The sequence below is a fragment of the Lissotriton helveticus genome, chromosome 12, assembly GCF_964261635.1.
Source record: "Lissotriton helveticus chromosome 12, aLisHel1.1, whole genome shotgun sequence".
Taxonomy (NCBI): Eukaryota; Metazoa; Chordata; class Amphibia; order Caudata; family Salamandridae; genus Lissotriton; species Lissotriton helveticus.
Window position 1 is genome coordinate 544,516,694 of NC_136073.1, and position 21,772 is coordinate 544,538,465.

General features: G+C 47.0%; 1 protein-coding gene across 1 annotated transcript in view; it reads right to left on the reverse strand.

Annotated features, from left to right (window-relative positions):
* Window positions 1-17,063: 17,063 nt before the first annotated feature.
* The window catches only part of LOC144798506 (chemokine-like factor), a 371,023-nt gene continuing 366,314 nt past the window's right edge, over window positions 17,064-21,772 (reverse strand). The window contains exon 4 of the mRNA XM_078669426.1: window positions 17,064-17,312. Coding sequence (XP_078525552.1) covers window positions 17,235-17,312 — 78 coding nt within the window. The 3' untranslated portion in view covers window positions 17,064-17,234. The remainder of the gene's footprint in view (window positions 17,313-21,772) is intronic.

Genomic DNA, 21,772 nt, shown 5'->3' on the forward strand with positions numbered 1-21,772 from the left:
AAGCTTTCTCTTGGACTGAGGAAGCTGATCAAGCTTTTTCTTTGTTAAAAAGGGCTTTTACCTCTGCTCCAATCTTGGTTCATCCTGATCCTGATAGGCCATTTTTTGTGGAAGCGGATGCTTCGCAGACAGCTATTGGTGGAGTGTTGCTTCAAAAGGATTCTAATTCTGGTCACTTACATCCCATCGCTTTTTTTTCTAGGAAGTTATTGTTAGCTGAGCAGAATTATACGATTGCAGAATGAGAGCTGTTAGCTATTAAAGATGTGTTTCAGGAATGGAGACATAATCTTTTGGGGGCTAAACATACTATCACCGTATATTCTGACCATAAAAATTTACAATTTTATTCCTCTGTAAAGGCTTTCACTCCCAGACAGATGAGATGGCTACAGTTTTTTAGTGAATTTGACTTCCTAATTATGTATCGGCCTGGTAATAAGCAGTTGTTATCAGACACACTTTCACGATTAGTTTGTGAATTTTTTTTTAATCCTGTTAAAGAACCACCAAGTATTTTGCCCATGGAAAAAATAGCTGCAGAGATTCATTCTGAACGTTTTTTAGACTCTATTAAGAAATAATTAAAAACTTTTAATTTTCATGAATGGTTATCAAAGGAAGGGAATTCTATCAGAGAGGGTCTTTTCTATCACAACAATAAATTATTTATTCCCACAAAAGATTTACAAGATAAGGTTATGCAATGGAATCATGATTTGGCAATTGCTGCACATCCAGGTATTAATAAAACCCTGGATTTATGTCAGCGTCATTTTTGGTGGGAAAAGATGATTCCTGCAATTCAGCAATTTGTGAAAGCTTGTCCAGTTTGTTCACGACAAAAGGCCTTACATGCAGCTCCTATGGGTTTACTTCGTCCGATGACCATACCTCCTCAACCTTGGCACACGATCAGTTTAGATTTTATTACTGATCTTCCTAAATCTAATGGTTATACTACGGTTCTCGTAGTGGTAGATTTGTTATCTAAAATGGGACATTTTATTCCTTTACACAAGATTCCATCTGCTGCAGAATTTAGTAATGTGTTTTTATCTAATATTGTAAAACTTCATGGTCTTACCTCAAAGATTATTTCAGATAGAGGTCCTCAATTTATATCAAAATTTTGGTCGCAACTTAGTAAACAGCTAGGAATTGAGTTAGCTCTGTCTTCCTCCTTTCATCCACAGACTTATGGACAAACTGAAAAAGTTAATCAACATGTAGAACAGGGTTTAAGATGTTTGTTAACAACTTCTTCTAGACCTTGGGATGCAGTTTTGCCCTGGGCGGAGTTTTCTTATAATAATACCACTCATTCGGCTTTGGGTTGTTCTCCCTTTTATTTTCTCACTGGTCAACATCCAAGATATCTCCCTATTCTCTTACCTGAGGACCAGCAGTCCATGCCAGCAGTTACAGACAGGTTGACTTCACTAATGGATATTCAGGAAAAGGCTAGAAAACAGTGGATTAAAAGTAAGATGACTATGAAAAGAACAGCCGATCCTCATCGTAGACCTTCTCCTTTGTACAAGGAAGGTCAGTTAGTTTGGCTATCTACTAGAAACATTCAGTTAGAGGGTCCTAGGAAGTTGAAACCCAGGTATCTAGGGCCTTTTCAAATTGAGAAAATTCTGAATCCTGTGTCTGTGAAATTAGTTTTGCCTGAGGAATATGCCATTCATCCAGTATTTCATGTTTCTCTTTTGAAACCTTTTGAACTTTCTACTCGACCTGATAATCCACCTCCGCCAGTGGTAATTGGTGATCATGTTGAATATGAGGTTAAATCTATTTTAGATTCTAAGAGGATACGAGGTACTCTGTTTTATTTGGTTGATTGGAAGGGTTATGATCCTTCTGAGCGATCTTGGGAACCTGAAAAGAATGTTCATGCCCCTAGACTTGTTAAGTCTTTTCATGCTTTACATCCTGACAAACCTCGACCTGTAAGACGACCTTTGGGGGGAGGAACTGTTAGGGGTACTACTGGTCGTCTTACTTAATCTAGTGTAATTTAAGTACAGTTCATGTTCAAATAAAACTATCAGTTCAATTATTTGTAGTTTGAAACACAGGAATAGTTTTATGTATGTAACCTTTTATTTTCAGTCAATGTAATTAATTTTTTAGGAATTTGCATTTGAGAATGCTTGTTGAATTCAAGTCTAAATGTTTTGCCTTTGGGTTTAATCTGCTAGAATGTGCGCTCATTACGAGAGAGGCTCGCGCTGGCTCTCGTGACTGGAATCTAATTGGAGAGAGAGCTCGCGCTGCTCTCGTGACTGTGTTTTGCCTTTAAATAGATTTCTCTCCCAACGGTTGGCGCTTCGTCTCTCGTTGGTTTGCTGACGAGCGCTTCTGTCCTTGAGTTGTTGGATCGTGTAAACAATCGTTTTTCCCTTCTTAAAATCCTCTCTGACGGTCCTAAAACAAATCGTTAAATCCCTCGCCCCAAGACGAGTCTAACCTGGCAGTCAGTTTCCTGCTAAATTGTGGCTTCGCTGAAACCGCTGAAAACCGAAGCTCCGTGTATTTTTTTTCGAGTCAGCTGTCATTTCGAGTTAAGTTTTCTTCACGTCGGAAGGCAGTTCGAGTCCCCGGTCGCCGTGTCAAAACTAGAAGGGACAGTAAGATTTATTGTTTTCAACAATAAGAGATGAAGATTAATAGCGCTACCAAAGAACTAATGTTAATTAATTGAATCTGAAGATCTTCGCTGTTTTCAATGTAAAAAGTTAAGAGTATTCCCCCTTTGGCTAAGGTATATTTACCAATTAACAGGGATAAGTTAAGACACTGGTCTTGGGTCCCCCTGCCACTTCTAAAACCGTATTGAAAATTCGATACTACCTTATTCTTGTCTATCCATCCCATCAATTTCCCCAAGACCACCCTCCCCAGAACCTTTACAGCAGAATCGATTAGGGAGATCGGTCTGTAACATCGGGCATCTCCTTTACTACCTTTTTTAAAAATGGGAACTATAATAGATGTAGCCCAAGAAGGTGGATGGTTTCCCTTTGCTCCAGTATTAAAGATTTTAGTCAGAACTTTTGCCCAAAAAACGGGATACGTTTTGTATAAATCGGCTGGAACACCGTCTGGGCCTGGCGCCTTATTACTGGACATAGCCTTAATGGCCAGTACTACTTCCTCCTCATTAAAACTCAAAGGCAAGGTTGAGTCTCTTGAGACAGCACAGGGTACAAAATCTGTAGATGGGTGAGTCTTCTATATAGCCTCAAAATGTGCTAACCACTGTACTTCGGTGATGTTACATTCAGCCACAGTATTACCACTATCAGAGAAAAAGGGCTTATTGACGATTTCCCAAAAACTGCGGCTATTTTTTAGATCGTCAACCGACATCAAGGCCTCCCAAGCTTCCTTTCTGATATCATTCTTTCTGGCTCTTACAGCTAACTTGTAATCCTTTCTGAGTATGGCCAATTTAATCCTATTTTGTGGGATCTGTTTTATAGCACTCATTAACTTACTATGTGCCCATGAACATATAGTATCAAACCATTTCTCGGCCTTTTGTTGCCCCATTTTTAACGAGCCCGTTAGATTCAAGGATATTTGTTTACAGATGGCTGTAAAGGCCTCAATAACCGCTGTGCCCTCAGATGTTATATCTAAACATACATGCAACAATCATTTTGATCATTATTCATGATCTGTACATTAGCCTTCCACGTGTGATGGCCATGCATCTGGAACGTTACATCAAAAAACAAAAGTGTGTTACAAGATGCCACTGGTGTGTGTGTGTGTGTGCACATTATTGTGCTGCCTTTCGGCCTGGGTATTGGTGGCTCGAAGGGTTATCATCATCCACGGGCAGAGTGTACATCCTACATCACATGTGACAAACAGTAAAGAGCAATGTGTAGATTTGTGTTGCAGTATGCTCTGTTGTCAGGCTTTACCATTATAGTAGTGTGTCATATGTGAGACTTTCAGATTCATGTTTGACTGTAATGAGCGTTATCACTGTGTATGACGTAGCCTCACTGCTGATCCTCCCTCCATCCGAGCACATTCACATTTGTGCACTTCGCGATAGCAACACTTTCAATAATACCACACACCATTGACATGCATGTCTGCGCATATCCACAAGCTTGACAACGACATGTGATGTTTATTTGTTTATTTGTCAATTTTATAAAGCGCGCAGCTACCCCAACGGGGTGTCCCGGCGCAGATTGAACAGACGGCAGATGGTCCAAGATAGAACCTTACAGGCAGAATAAAAAGGTTTTTAGGGCTCTGCGAAATTCGAGTTCCGATTGGCTCATTCGAAGGTACACCGGAAGCTTGTTCCAGCGCTGGGTGGCACATACCTCGAAGGTTTTACCTCCCGATCGGGCTTTTTTGAATCTGGGGGTCACTAGTAACAGCTTGGTGTTTGAACGGAGGGCTCTGGAGTTGCAGTATGGTCGGAGACTTGACCTGAGATGGGCTGGGCCTTTGCCTTTTGTCATCCGATAAGCCAGAGTCATCGCTTTAAACTCAATTCGCTTAGAGACGGGGAGCCAGTGCAATTTTCGCAGGTAAGGAGAGATATGTTGCCTAAGTGTAATACCCCCGATCAAACGGGCAGCTGCATTTTGCACAGTCTGGAGTCTGTGGCACAGGCCTGCTGTCAGACCCAGATATAATCCGTTAGCATAGTCGAGATGCGAGATTATAAGTGCATGGACTATGGTTTTGTGATTATCGCTGGGTAGATAGTTTATGAACTTTTTTATAATTTTAATTTCAGAAAAACATGCAGCAGATACTGTTTGAACCTGACTCACGAAGGATAAACGATGGTCCCATCGGACCCCCAGGTTTCTAACAGAATCCTTCGGAAGAGGAGCCTGGCTCAGATCTTCCGGCCACCATAAATTGGAGTCTAATGGAGATGGTTGATTGAAAAACAAAACCTCAGTTTTTCCAGCGTTGAGTCTGAGGAAGTTCAAATCCCTCCATTTGGCAATATTCCTAAGGCACACCTTAAGAGGATCAAAAGTGGTGGAAATTGGCTCATCAAAAGTAAAAAGCAGCTGAATATCATCAGCATATGATGTTATTTTAATGTCCGAATGAGAAATCATTTCGGCTAAAGGGGTAAAGTACACATTAAACAGGAGGGGGCTCAGCGATGAGCCCTGAGGGACACCCCATTTGAGAGGCTTAACTGAGGATGTGTAGGGGGGAGTATGAACCTGTTGCTTACGATCCGAAAGGAATGAAGCAATCCACTTAAGAACCGTACCCTGGATTCCAATAGAACTCAACCGTCTCAACAGGATGGGGTGAGAGACGGTGTCAAATGCTGCCAACAAATCCAGCAGCACCAACACCGCCCTCGAGCCCCGGTCAAGTGTCCACCGTACGGAATCTGCCATTTCGATCAGGGCCGACTCCGTACTGTTGGCCTTTCAATGTTTTTGGACAGCATCTCATTAGCAATAGTTGCCGCCCTCCCGGTACATGCTACATTAATGCAAATTGCGCATTCTGCGACATCAAACCTGCAACAGAAACACACATAAGTACCCTTCCTGGCCAGGCAGGGACTGAACAGCGCCCAGATCCCCGGAATAAATATTCACACCCCTACGCTGGCCTGGCATACGCAAGCCCAGCACACTTTGCGTACGTAGAAATAGGATAACGATGACGCCACATGTCCCAGTTCTTACACACTGCCGCAGGTGATATGGCTGCTTCCACCTCGCATATCACAATGCACAATAAAAAAAAGGGATCCATGAGGTGTACACCATCCTGGCAATCAACACTGGATATAAATTGTGAACCCTATTGGCCGTCGTGTTTGGAAAGGAATCCATGAGTTGTACACCATCCTGGCAATCAACACTGGATATGAATTGTGAACACTGCTGCCCATTGTGTTTAGACACACAACAATGACAGCAGGTGAGCAGTGGGGCCTGATTGCACAGGGGCTGCAATTGAGCGCGGTGCTGCGGAGGGGTGGGGTGCATCAGCCTGGGTGCGCAGATGCGAACAAGCGATGTTGTACGTAAAGATGTGATCTCTGACCTCAGTCAGTCACATCTCTGTCTCATTTTAAGGACCTGCTGGACTATACTGTAGGCCTGAGCCAGCAGGCAGCGCTGCCCTACAGACACGTGGTGTTGGCTTTTGGGACACTGTAGTGAGCTGATTACTAAGTGTATATGCACACAGTCTTGCACCACTGCATTACACACGCGCATTATGCTTCTAGCATGCGCTCTGGTCCTTTGTATGTGAACGTTGGCATAACATATTATTTAACCTTGTGTATTCTCGTGCACTCCAACTCCTTTTTGAACCACGATTACCACTAACAGTTGGTAGATCGTACTTCAAGAAGAAAGGATGCACTCAACTGGTGTTCTCTATTAAGCTTGAAATAAACCTTCCTTTATCTCAAGACGTTTTCAGCATTATATTATTTCTCCCTTTTCAGACACTGAGTTGGTTGCGCCAAAATGGACGGAGCGGGTGCTCACCCTGTGACGATGCCCTGGGCATTCTGACGCCTTCCATCGTGGTATCAAGACACCGGGCCTGACCAAAGACCTGCTGTGCCACCCTGAGAGAGGCACCCCGGAGTCGGAGCTTGCACCGGAACGTCGTTGGACACACCGGTGGTGGCAGGTGAGCAGTGAAGCTTCGGTGCGCAGGAGGTGCAATTGAGCACAGTGCAGGGGAAGGGGCTGGAGTGCAGCAGCTTGGGTGCACAGGTGCAGGCAAGCGATGTTGCCGTAGATAATAATTTGGGGTTCAGATCACATCCTCTCCCCCTTAAAGAACTATACCCCTCTAGGTTGACACGGATGGGGTACTCGGAGTGTCGGCTATGCAAATATAAACATGAGAGTTTTGCCCACATTTTATTTTGTTGCCCGGCCTTGCGTTCTGAGCGTAATCTTTACCTTAAGCCAATCTTACTACAAAAAGGGATCAGATCCATAAAGGAGGCTGTTTATCACCTGTTCACACTGGAAACAGTGAAAGATATGGCTATGTTCGGCAAATTTATACAACAGTCACGCCGGAAATTGATGGAATCCCCCAGTTAGATAACTAGACCAGTAACAGCACTGGTCTCTCACACCACCAAGACTTAATAGCCCATCCTATTGAGACCAGGAAAGATTGACGGGCGAACACAAATGAACTAATGAATTTTAGAGTTTAACAATCCTTCTGTTTTTAGCTACTTAAGTTTCAAAAATAACAGAATGTTCTTCTCTATTTTGTTGTATTCATTCATAGATAATAATGTAATCTCTGGCCTCATTCATATCTGTTTCATTTTAAGGACTTGCTGCACTGAACTCTTTCTCGCAGACCCCAGCGTCCCAGACACACGGGTGATGGGAGGTGAACAGTGAGGGCTAGGTGCAGTAGGTCGAAGCTCTGTCTCCTCCTCCCTCTGTTCTTTTGACTCTCCCTCCCCATCTCCCTTCCACCCACTCCCTCTCTGTCCCATTCTCACTATCTTCCTTTCATTCTGACCACCTTTCTTTTTCTCTTGGACATGGCACACATACTTATGTTTCTCTTTTGTCTAGCAGGTTTTGTACGCTGCTTCCGGAGGAGTCCCACCCACTTATTTCATGTTATACTGTTGTTTTGTTTTAATAAAGGTTATTTTTTTTACCAATAAATAAGTGAGTTTATGGGTCTTCTTTTTCTGACACCACTTGTCTGTGGTTTATTGTGAAAATCGACGGTTTATAGGAGGTTATGAGGGAAAACATTTGTAATGTTGCGGTGCCAACAGACTATCACATAATTGAAACCTGGGTAATTCTACAACTGCAAGGGTTCTATGAGTGTATCACTTTACAACACCAATGAGTACTGCCCGTGTGATTACAGACAAATAAGGCACTGCCTATTGCCACCGAGACTTCAGGGACTGGCGAAGCCCACCCTGCATATTTAATTAAAGCCCCCGAGGGTGGCGATCCCCGGACTTCAGTTGGCCTCGAAGCTACCCGAACAATTAGTATACAATCAGACACTAATGATTGGTAACCAGGTTACTCCACCAGGGCGCTCTGCAAAGTTAGGTTAAGTATAAGTCATCAGCTGTGCTTCAGGGGAGGAGGGGTTACCACTCAACCCCCACCATAATCCACAAAGCAGATATAAACCAAACAGGAACCCTCCCCAAGCACTCTGATCTTAGTAATAAAATAATGTCCAAATTCGTAATTTTATACTTCAACTTAAAAGTACTCTTCAGTTGGCACAGCTGATTCCAAATGTTCGTGTTCCGTATTTGCACCTTATATAGTCCAAATAGTCCTTGTAATCAAAATAAGATTTTATTTATCCAAATGTTCACAATCTATAGAAACAGCAGCCAACATGTGTTTCGTCGTGCTCACATCTAGCACTATGACTTCTTCAGGGCTGACATGTAGTCAATTCCATCCATAAACTCTCTACTAGTCCATGACTTTGATCCAAGTACCAGTTGTTCCCGTTCTACATTGTCCACCTCCGTACTACTGTTCAAGTCAATCACTATCCATATGATGTTGTCACGCTGTTCAGTGCTCCCAATATTGTATCATGTCCCAGTATGTGATCATCCTCACGGTATCCGGCTTAACGCCGGATACCGTGAGGAGAGCAGGACGCTGTTGCGATACGGGATTACATACTCATGACCCGTTTAAAGTGTTGAGGACGATCACGTACTGGGACATGATATAAAAGTATAGATTGGAGTATATATGGTGTTGAGAGTGCTCTAACAGGAGCTGCTTTCCACCTAAACTTGAGAACTACCCCGAGTTCTCTCCTTTTTTGTGTGCATAATTTATGTGTCACTCTATGCCTGAAAGGGTTTTGTTTTGACTTATACTGGGTGCGCACTTGTGTCTGGACAAAGCTATACCTCTCTGAAGAGCTCTAATTAGAGCGAAACACTGTGTCAGGGGTTGCTTTTACTCATTTCAGGTTGGCTTGATTTGGTATTTTACCAATTCAAAGCTGTAATACTGTGCCTGGAGTGATAAATGGCTTTTGTCATTTTACAGCCCGGCAAGGACAGCACTGTACTAGTCCTATGCTTAAAGACTTTGCTGTATAAATGGCAAAAGACTTTGTCCTTTTCTATCTAGGCGTGGATAGTACTGTGCTAATCCTATGCTTAAAAACTTTGAGAGAAAAACAGACATTTGAGGTGAGCAGATCTAGAGTGTCACTGGTGTTGAGAGTGCTCTAACAGGAGCTACTTTCCACCTACACTTGAGAACTACCCAGAGTTCGCTCCTTTTTTTTGCATAATTTATGCGTCACTCTATGCCTGAAAGGGTTTTGTTTTGACTTATACTGGGTGCTCCCTTGTGTCTGGACAAAGCTATACCTCTCTGAACAGCTCTAATTAGAGCAAAATACTGTGTCAGGGGTTGCTTTTACTCCTTTCAGGTTGGCTTGATTTGGTATTTTACCAATTCAAAGCTGTAATACTGTGCCTGGAGTGATAAATGGCTTTTGTCATTTTACAGCTCGGCAAGGACAGCACTGTACTAGTCCTATGCTTAAAGACTTTGCTGTATAAATGGCAAAAGACTTTGTCCTTTTCTATCTCGGCGTGGATAGCACTGTGCTAATCCTATGCATAAAAACTTTGAAAGAAAAACAGACATTTGAGGTGAGCAGATCTAGAGTGTCGCGGGCGTTGAGAGTGCTCTAACAGGAGCTGCTTTCCACCTAAACTTGAGACCTACCCAGAGTTCTCTCCTTTTTTAGGTCTCGCCTACGACGAACGCGCTGAAAGCGCGTTCTCGCAAGCGAGAACTATAGTCGTCGTCTCAGCAGTCTGAGACCGACGAAGTGAGACAAGACCTGGCCGCGCGCAGCGTTTCTCCATAAGATAACGTTGTGCGCGCGGCCAGGTCTTGTCTCCACAGCATGGCAGGAAAGGATCGGATCGCGTCGCGCGCCTCTCTGGAATGCAGGGGAGTCTGCAGAGAGGCGCGCGGCGCTGATAAAAGGTTCCATGAGCGGCCCCCTCCTTCCTGTTGCGTTACCCGCATGGCGACATCTGTTTTCAATTAGGAAAACAGATCGCTCCCTGTGGCGAGCGCGCGCAGCACTTCTGGGCTTTTTTTAGGTCTCGTGACCTATCAATGCGCATGCGCATTGAGAGAAGCGAGACTATAGGGCTTTAAACAAAGCTTACCTAACTGCGGCGATTTGGTGCTGTGCCCGTGGCTTTTAGGTCAATGCGCAAGCGCATTGACCTAAAATGCGCGTGCACAGCACCAAATCGCCAGCCATCTGTTCCCCAGCTTGGATCTCCTGGCTGCTCCTCCCCTAATTATCCGCACATCAAAGGCTGCTCCCGCCCCCTGCTTCACACTTCAAACGAATGCTACCGAGAGCATTTCCCGCCCGGCCGCTTTTAATTTCATTTTGCAAGCAGTTCCCCCTCACCCTCACCCTCACTCACCCTCACCCTCACCCTCACTCACCCTCACTCACCCTCAACCCCTCACCCTCACTCACCCTCAACCCCTCACCCTCACTCACCCTCAACCCCTCACCCTCACTCACCCTCAACCCCTCACCCTCACTCACCCTCACCCTCACTCACCCTCACTCACCCTCATCCTCACTCACCCTCACCCTCACTCACCCTCAACCCCTCACCCTCACTCACCCTCAACCCCTCACCCTCACTCACCCTCTACCCCTCAACCTCACTCACCCTCTACCCCTCAACCTCACTCACCCTCTACCCCTCACCCTCAACCCCTCACCCTCACTCACCCTCACCCTCACTCACCCTCACTCACCCTCAACCCCTCACCCTCACTCACCCTCAACCCCTCACCCTCACTCACTCTCAACCCCTCACCCTCAACCCCTCACCCTCACTCACCCTCACCCTCACTCACCCTCAACCCCTCACCCTCACTCACCCTCAACCCCTCACCCTCACTCACCCTCACCCTCACTCACCCTCACTCACCCTCACTCACCCCCAACCCCTCACCCTCACCCTCACTCACCCTCAACCCCTCACCCTCAACCCCTCACTCACCCTCAACCCCTCACCCTCACTCACCCTCACTCACCCTCACTCACCCTCAACCCCTTACCCCTCACTCACCCTCAACCCCTCACCCTCAACCCCTCACTCACCCACCCTCACTCACCCTCACCCTCACTCACCCTCAACCCCTCACCCTCAACCCCTCACCCTCACTCACCCTCAAACCCTCACTCACCCTCAACCCCCTCACCCTCACCCTCACTCACCCTCAACACCTCACCCTCACTCACCCTCTACCCCTCACCCTCAACCCCTCACTCACCCTCACTCCACTCACCCCCAACCCTCACTCACCCTCACTCACCCTCAACCCCTCACCCTCACTCACCCTCACCCTCACTCACCCTCAACCCCTCACCCTCACTCACCCTCAACCTCACCCTCACTCACCCTCAACCCCTCACCCTCACTCACCCTCACCCCTCACCCTCACTCACCCCACTCACCCTCACTCTCACTCACCCCCAACCCTCACTCACCCTCACTCACCCTCAACCCCTCACCCTCAACCCTCACTCACCCTCTACCCCTCACCCTCACTCACCCTCTACCCTCACCCTCTACCCCTCACCCCAACCCCTCACTCACTCTCACTCACCCTCAACCCCTCACCCTCACCCTCACTCACCCTCAACCCCTCACCCTCACCCTCACTCACCCTCACCCCTCACCCTCACTCAACCCCTCACCCTCACCCTCACTCACCCTCCACCGATCACCCTCACTCACCCTCAACCCCTCACCCTCACTCACCCCTACCCCTCACCCTCAACCCCTCACTCACCCTCAACCCCTCACCCTCACTCACCCTCACCCCTCACTCACCCTCAACCCCCACACCGCACTCACCCTCACCCTTCACTCACCCTCAACCCCTCACCCTCACTCACCATCACTCACCCTCACTCACCCTCAACCCCTACCCTCAACTCACCCCCAACCCCTCACCCTCACTCACCCTCAACCCCTCACTCACCACTCAGACACACTCACCCTCACCCTCACTCACCTCACCATCACTCACCCTCACCCTCACACCCACCCCACTCACCTCACCCACCCTCACCCTCACTCACCCTCAGCTCCCCATCAACCCCTCACCCTCACCCTCACTCTCAACCCCTCACCCTCTCACTCACCCTCTCTCACTCCCCCCTCCCACACTCTCACCCTCACCCACCCACCCCCCCAAACACCCCTCACTCACCCTCAACCCCTCACCCACCCCCACCCCGCACCCTCACCCTCCACCCTCTACCCCTCACCCTCACTACCCTCTACCCCTCACCCTCCAACCCCTCACTCACCTCACTCCTCACTCACCCTCACTCACCCTCAACCCCTCACCCTCACTCACCCTCACTCACAACCCCTCACCCTCACTCACCCTCAACCCTCACCCTCACTCACCCTCAACCCCTCACCCTCACTCACCCTCACTCACCCTCACTCACCCTCAACCCCTCACTCACCCTCACCCTCACTCACCCTCAACCCCTCACCCTCACTCACCCTCAACCCCTCACTCACCCTCAACCCCTCACTCTCACTCACCCTCACTCACCCTCAACCCCTCACCCTCACTCACCCTCACCCTCACCCTCACTCACCCTCACTCACCCTCACCCCTCACCCACCCTCACCCTCACCCTCACTCACCCTCAACCCCTCACCCTCAACCCCTCACCCTCACTCACCCTCAACCCTTCACCCTCACTCACCCTCAACCCCTCACCCTCAACCCCTCACCCTCACTCACCCTCACCCTCACTCACCCTCACTCACCCTCAACCCCTCACTCACCCTCACCCTCACTCACCCTCAACCCCTCACCCTCACACACCCTCACCCTCACACACCCTCACCCTCACTCACCCTCACCCTCACCCACCCTCAACCCCTCACTCACCCTCAACCCCTCACCCTCACTCACCCTCAACCCCTCACCCTCACCCCCTCACTCACCCTCACTCTCACTCATCCTCACTCACCCTCACCCTCACTCACCCTCACCCACCCTCAACCCCTCACCCTAACTCACCCTCACCCTCACTCACCCTCAACCCCTCACCCTCACTCACCCTCAACACCTCACCCTCACTCTCCCTCACTCACCCTCACCCTCACTCACCCTCACTCACCCTCACTCACCCTCACCCTCACTCACCCTCAACCCCTCACCCACCCTCACCCTCACTCACCCTCAACCCCTCACCCTCACTCACCCTCAACCCCTCACCCTCACTCACCCTCACTCACCCTCACTCACCCTCAACCCCTCACCATCAACCCCTCACCCTCACTCACCCTCACCCTCACTCACCCTCAACCCCTCACTCACCCTCAACCCCTTACCCTCACTCACCCTCACCCTCACTCACTCACCCTCACCCTCACTCACCCTCACCCTCACCCTCACCCTCACCCTCACTCACCCTCAACCCCTCACCCTCACTCACCCTTAACCCCTCACTCACCCTCAACCCCTCACCCTCACTCACCCTCAACCCCTCACCCTCAACCCCTCACTCACCCTCACTCTCACTCACCCTCAACCCCTCACCCTCACTCACCCTCACCCTCACTCACCCTCAACCCCTCACCCTCACTCCCTCACCCTCACTCACCCTCAACCCCTCACCCTCACTCACCCTCACCCTCACTCACCCTCACTCACCCTCTCACCCTCAACCCCTCACCCTCACTCACCCTCAACCCCTCACCCTCACTCACCCTCAACCCCTCACCCTCACTCACCCTCAACCCCTCACCCTCAACCCCTCACCCTCACTCACCCTCACAACACATATTGTGTTACAATAGGTGTCACATTTGCGAAAGATAAAACTATTGGCATTGTAAATAACAAAGCTATTAATTCGCTATTTTCAAAACAAGCACATAAATAAAAAATGTGTCCTTTACAATACCAATAGCTCAAACTTTCCTAATGCGAAACCTATTGCATTGCTGTGCTTCTCTCCCCTGCTGCACTCTCCTGCTCTCTAGAGATGTGGCCTAACGACCAGAGCTGCCATCTAAGTCACGTAAATACAAAACATGTTGCATTCCAAATGCTATAGGTGTCACATTCGCGAAAGTTATAACTATTGGCATTGTAAATGACAAAGCCATCAATTTAGCAATTTTAAAAACCAACAAATAAATAAAATATGTCATTTACAAGACCAATAACTCCAACTTTTCTAATGCGAGACCTATTGCATTTCCAATGCTTGTTTTTATAAGTGCACCTCTTACTAGCTATTGAAGCCTGCTAAAAGCCTCTTGGACTTCTCTTTACCATGCTAGTTTCTGAAGGCTGCCCAGGACGGATGCCTGATCCCACAGCTGCTCCCCTCCACCCTGTTCCGCCACAGACTTGTTTTTAGTTGCAGCACACTTTCACTTTTAACAATAGCGGCCTTCTCCATACTGCCCGGTCCCACCCTCCAAACCTTCCATGTTGTTGCCAGAGTTTAGTATTAAACAAACAGTGCTTGTTTGTTTTTACAGTGCTTGTCTTGTTTTTATTTGCAGATCGCTTTCACTTTTAACAAGAGCGGCCTTCCCCATACCGCCCGGTTCCGTCCTCCAAACCTTGCTGGGCTTGGTCCCTTCCTTGCAATCTGCCTGCTGAAGCTGCTCTGCCCTCACGTCCTCTGCCAAGTGCTGTGTTTACCTTTCCGTTTTTATGGAAGGGGATGTCCTGGACTCCTGCTCACAGCTCTTACTTCGCCCCCCCCCCACCCCCTGGCACTTGTCTAAACAATGCAGGTGATGTCACAGAGACATTTTAAGCTACAGTAATATTGTGTCGGAATTACTTGGCTGTATTACATGTTATTTATATTTTTTGTCAGATTTTCGTGTAACACTGGCAAGCAGCACTCACACTCAAGGGCACAAATTCATGCACAAATTCATGCATAATTGATATCCTCAATGTGTGCCCCAGCCCTTATTGGAAATACATTAACTAGGCCGTGACATTTGTAAATAAGGGAACAACCCTCGGCATGTCAGCAGAGATAAACAAGCATTTGCAATGCAATAAGTGTCGCATTACTAAAAGTTTGAGCTATTGGCGTTCCAATAATGCAACGTAATTAGCTCAAACTTTAAGTAATGCGAGACCTATTGCATTGCAAATGCTTGGTTTTTTTGCATTGTTTTGCATATATATATACATATATATATATATATATATATATATATATATATATATATACACACACTCACACACGTTTTCCCCATGTTATGTCTATGGGGATTTTCAATTTTTTTAAACATATATATATAATGATTTAAGCATGTAATTCTATGACAAATCCAAAGTTGGGTAATGAGTGCTTGCCCAACTGAAGGTGAACAGGTGGTGATGAGTTACTTTAGTACCTCCAAATTCCTGGTGACCGTTACAAACAGATTAGGTAAGGCCCTTGAGGAGAAAAGTAACAATGCACAAAAAATAAGCAGGAAAACATAATTACAGGTATAGATTCTCTTTATCCTAGACAGCTGTTGCTCCTGACCACTTTCTCTACTTGCCTCCGTTGGGCCGGCGACACACTTTGGATAGTGCGGACACCAGGTCCGCTCGCCACATAACACGGATCTGAACTGCACTACACTGAAATCCCTGCCACACAAAACACCTGCTTGCAAACGCGTTAACCACAACTAGCGACGACAGAGCACTCCCTCCACACTAGGGTGCGACCTACGCCAGGAAGGCCACGCCCCCGACTCACAGAACGATAAGCCTAGGACTGGCAGTACCCCGCCGCCACCGCCCACAGACTCCCACATGATAGACCCATTCACCCCACATATATCAAGAGACACCCCGCCTCACCCGCCTCCGCAGCGCTGACCCACCACATGGACCCGCAATGACCCTCCACCCCCAGCCCTCTTCACTTCCATTACCCCCCAGTTACTTCCCGCCAATGTATAGGCTTAGGGAATGGTTTACTTACTGGTCATGTTACTCGACCAGACCCCCTTTATTGTCACTGAAGAGGACACTGCACATGCCGTGTCATGGACACGAGATGATATTTGTCGGTACACACGCCACCTTTTCGTGGCATAGACATAACATTACCCACGACATGCACAAGGTTCAGGCCCAACACAGGGCCCAAGCTGATAAGCTAAGGAGGGTAAGCCTCACGCGCCGACCCCCGACCTAAAACTGCACCTCCCCGCTAGCAATACTGGGGGGTTCCACACGTATCCAACCTGCGGCATCGCCAGACCTCAACCGCGAAGGCCGCAGACCAACTTTGCCAACAATATGCGTCTGCTCCTATACCACAGTGAGCTATACTGATATACACCACTTTCACACTACATTGACGTAGCAAGCATAGAGCTAACGATATGTTTATTGCAGATACTCCAGATGCTATCTACTTCATGCAGCTTTTGCATCTCTGCAGGAACTTGGACAAATGCTACAATGATGTTGATGCTAAATTGGAACTGCAATGTTTTTCTTTTTCCCTTTTATTTAACAACAACAAAAAGCAAAACCATAGACCTGTTACTTACCATGCTATGTATAAGAAGATGTGTATATGTTTCCCTGAGCTCCGCCGCCAGACCCCCGGGTTACCGGCTGAATGGCTGTGTCATCTAGATGATTTCTCACTTGTTTACCTTTTTCCGCGGCCAGCCCCTGTGGGCTGTCAAGACTGTATACAATATGATGGCGAATATGTGTACAATAAAGGTCTTTAAAAACCAAAAAAAAAAAAATAGATTCTCTTTATCCTGGAATACTCATTGGCTCATTCCGGGGCAATCCCAGTTCTGGTTTACATATTCTGAGGGAACAAGAGGAGATTAGGAGGCAAACTGCGCCAGTACATTGACCAATTCCTTCAGAGTTCTGCCGCATTTAATTGAATGCAGGCAAAAATGTGGCATTAAGTACAAGGCACAATTTGATTATATATGATATATTTATTTGTTAATTGAAAATTGAAAAGTAATCAACTGAATGATAATCATAGACAAAATATGAAGTATTACACTATGAACACAACAATCTGCAAGCACAACAGATACAGAGCTACATTTATTAGTTTGAAATATTATTAACTAATTGTATGATTGTAGTCTACTTCTTAAGACACCCTTCTTTATAAAGAAAAACTGCCTCCACACCAGTTAGAACTGATTCAATTAATCCAAGCACCTGCAATAAAAAGCAAATTATATGGTTATTTTATTGTATGGAAAATGGATAGTATATTTCTTTTAAGTCTTTTTTTATAATACTGTCCCATTAGTAGATATGTTTTCTCAACATTGCTTAAAATGCGCTCTGAAAACATGTACATTTACCTTGAGTTTTTGTCTTAATTGGCTGAGAAAAGGGAACTACATAATTCTATATTTGCCATTACTGGTTTTAATCAACATTAATGTGGAAGACCGACTCTAGGAAAAAGATGTAATATTTCTCAATTGGAGTTGCCAGGCAAAAAATGTGTTTATTGCTGACTCAGTAACAGTACATGAATATGAATCACTCCATTTTTGCCAGTGAAATGAGAAACAACTTCGGTACTGAAGACCCCCAAACCCTTTGCAGTAGCAAAAAATAAGAGCTTGTTGATATCCTTGTTCACTTAAGATGCAAACTAATAAAGTTGAGTTATTTACTGCACGAAAAGCACAAAATCAACATTCAAGCAAGCAAAACATTTGGCAACATGTAAGATGAGAATGCATGCAATTTCCAAAACTTTGTCACAATATGAAACTCTTAAACTCTCACCTTGGATTGTAAGCCCATATGTATTAAAACCAAATTTACATTTTACCTAAAGACTCCTGAAAAATGTCTGCCAATATTAAACACTGCATATCTCACTCTCTTCCCGGTGTACCATGCTCAGCAGAGTTTTCACAAATGTCTTAACCCCTTCCATGCTAATGACGGAAAGGTTACTTCATGAGCACAAGTTCAAGTGTGCTCATAACAGAACCATTCATTCATGAGCACACTTTAAAAAAAAACCTCTGCTGTAAATGAGAGGGATTTCCCATTTTTCTTTTGCTTTGGTAGGTGGGGAAGAGCTTCCCCAACCTCGCAAAGCATGGTTAGGGTTTTCATTGCAATGACAATCGCGCGCATGGCGCTCTGTCGTCATTACAATGAAAACAAAACTGAAACTTGGTTTCGGTTTCACAGTTTTGGTGCTTGTGGGGCTATCTCAGCCCCCCCCCGATCACAGAAATACATGGAAGATGTATCATTGGAGACGGGGAGAATCTCCACTTTGAAATGGTCCAAAGGTCCCCTTCCCTAGTGGATCCCTGCTTGGCGATCGGTTCAGGAGGACGATCCCCAAGCAGGGATCCACCCACTAGCCACCAAGGAGTGGGGAGCAGCCCCTTGGGCAAGGGTCTTTGCTCTCCCCCATACCATTTTGCCAGACAGCCTTTCTGCCCCCCTGGGGGGCAGATGGGGGCAGTTGCTCCCAACGTACCTCCCGGGGGGCAGAAAGCACCCTAGACACTTAGGATTTTGTTATAGGCCAGGGGGTGGGAGCTGCCCAGAATGGGCATGCCAATGCCCGCACCCTATCCCCCCCAAAGAAGGCATACAACTTTCTGCCCCTCCTTCCAGGAGGCAGATGGGGTTAACAGCCCCTGATGGGGGGGCAGAAAGCCCACAAGGCCCCAGGGATTTTTTTTATATATATGTAGGGGTTGGGGCTGCCCAAAATAGCAATTATTTTTTTCAAAAGTGCGGGGCGGGGCTGCCCAGAATAGGCATGCTAATGCCCCCCTAAAAGTAGCCGCTGTCCTGCCCCGGGTGAGGGGGGGGCAGAAAGCCGACAAGGCGCCAGGGATTTTTTTGATATACTTATGGGTGGGAGGCACCCAGAATTGGCATGCCAATGCCCCCACCCCAAAAATAAATGCTACAGTCTCTCTGCCCCCCCCCCGGGAAACCCCCCCTAGGCACCAGGGATTTAATTCCCTCAAAGTTCGGGTTGGGGGCTGCCCAGAATGGGCATGCCAATGCCCCTCCCCTCAGGAACAATGCCACAGTCTTTCTGCCCCCCCAGGAGGCAGATGGGGGCAGTCGCATACAGCCCAATAGACGCAAGCGATTATGCTGGCTTTTTGAAATGTAGGGGAGGAGGCTGCCCAGAATGAGCATCCCAATGTTCCCACCCACCCAAAAAAATAGACAATATCCCTGGATGTCCCTCCTTTTCGGAATGTGTCTACCTGTGGATTTTGGGTCCTAGCGCAACTGGCACCCAAATAAACATAGCAAACCTATACATTTTTTAAAACTAGATACCCAGGGGAATCCAGGATGTGGTGACTTGTGTGGCTCTCACTCGGTTCTGTTACCCAGAATCCCTTGCAAACCTAAAACATTGTAAAAAAAAAAAAAACACATTTTCCTCACATTTCTGTGATGGAAAGTTCTGGCATCTGCGTGGATCCACAAAATTCCACCCACGCCGCATTTCCCAAAGTCTTTAGATAAAAATGATGCCTCACTTGTGTGGGTAGGCCTAGTGCCCGCGACAGGAAAAGGCCCAAATCGCAACGTGGACACACACATTTTTATAGTGAAAACTGACCCTTTCTTGGCAAAGTACCTAGCTGTAGATGTTTAACCCTAGCTCTGTCGGCACCTAGGGAAACATAGAAATGTGTGGGTTTGGTTGGTTTCCCTAGATGGTCGCGAGGCCAGGGCCTAAAAACCTAGGTGCCCCCCCTTGCAAAAGCAAATCAGTTTGTGATAGGTAATTTAATGTCCCCACAATACGATTTGGGCCATTTCCTGTTACAGCCACTATGCCTACCCACACGAGTGAGGTACCATTATTATCAGGAGACCTAGTGGAACGCTAGGTAATAGGAAATTTGTGTCAGCCCAGTGATCCTACAACTTTCCCACACAGAAATTTTAGAAAGATCTGATTTTTTCAGCAAAATGTAAGGTTTGCAGGGGATTCTGGGTAGGAAAACATTGGGGGATCCACACAAGCCATACCTTCCTGGACTCCCCCGGGTCAGAACTGTGTGGGTTTGGTAGGTCTCCCTAGATGGCCGCCAAACCCGGGACCAAAAACTCATGTGACCCTCCTTTCAAAAGCAAATTGGTTTGTGATAGGTAATTTTGATGTCTCCACAATACGTTTTGGGCCCTTGACTGTTGCGGGTATAGGGGTGGGGGAATCATATCGTTCGACGCCCGAGCCATGTTGATTTTTACCACGGGCAAGAAGATTTAATGTCTATTTTGTCCCATGGACAAGTAGACATTAAATTGTGTACACAATACAGGCTTTGGGCACTCTGGGTCTCACAACCAATCAGAATGGCTGGGAGAGAGCCGGAGTCGCTTTTGAGACCTCCGAAAAGGCTAGCAGCCCATGACTGGCTCTAGCCAGTGATTGGCAGGGGGACTGAAACGTCAGTCTCATCAAGCGGTAGTCTCAGGAATCTGGTGTCTCGCTTTCTCAAGATCAATGGGGTGGATTTTTAGAACTGTGACAAATCTGTCTCCATTTTAACACTAGAGAGCTGCACAGATATCTTGCTGCTGGGGTGCGACCTGAGACTGAGGTGAGGAGAAAGGGTGACATTATTACTACCAGGCTAATGCCAAGTGAGCTTGCAGCATCAGGGGTGTAGGAACACTGTTAACTGTATCCTCTCTGCTCGCGGCGAAGGGAAGAAGAAATGCAAACATCCTGCTGAGAGCTCAACTGATTGCAGTCAAAATAATGGCATTACAGTAGTGACCAGTTCAGATTCTACAAGTGAAAACAGAGCGCCCTAACTTGGGGTTTGGAGCGGACTGTTCTTTAAGTGGAGCTCAGCTATGCAACAAAGCATATTATTCTAAATTTGCCTTTAAAGAATTGTACTGGGTCGTAAACAATTAAAATTCCTGAGCTCAGTATCTCAGCATCACCACACCGTAGCATTATAGCAAATGAGCAATATGTTTGTTTTACCTCGTATTGCCTGTGACAGCCGTTGGATTTTAAACCTGGTGGGGCGGATAGGTGATTTGTATTAATTTCCTTTAGGGACAGAAGTTGCAATCTGTTAACTGCACACTGCCTGATCACTTTTTTCCCGAATGAGATTTGAGGTGGTGAACAGTGAGCCTCTGTATGCTGTTACAAAACTAAAGACGAAGAGATGCTGAAATTCCAGTGTCCCGAATCAGTCACCTCCCCCAGAAACTCAATCAGTGGTGGGCTAATAGAGTGTGCGCCTCACATTGCACACACTATGACATGACAACACTATCGGTTTCATTCTCTCTCCCTCGCTTTCTTTCTCTCACGCGCTCAAGTTTCATCTTCTCTTTCCTGGTATTTTACAGGAACATGTGCCTGTGTAACCACATTTTGAAATAACTGCTTGGCTTATGAGGATCTTGAGTGCTGCGTTCAGCCACATGCTGCAGGCGCTGCTGCCCTGTCTCTTCCTCCCCCAAAGTCCCCGCCTAAGATATTTATCCAATCTCATTACTTGCTGTTTGACTTGTAAGGATCAAACCACATTAGTCCAATCAGAGGACGCCTGCAATCCTCCCCCTTTTGTCAAAACGAGAATTCCCCTTTGGGTAGATACTCCTCAAGATACACAATCACACACACTATA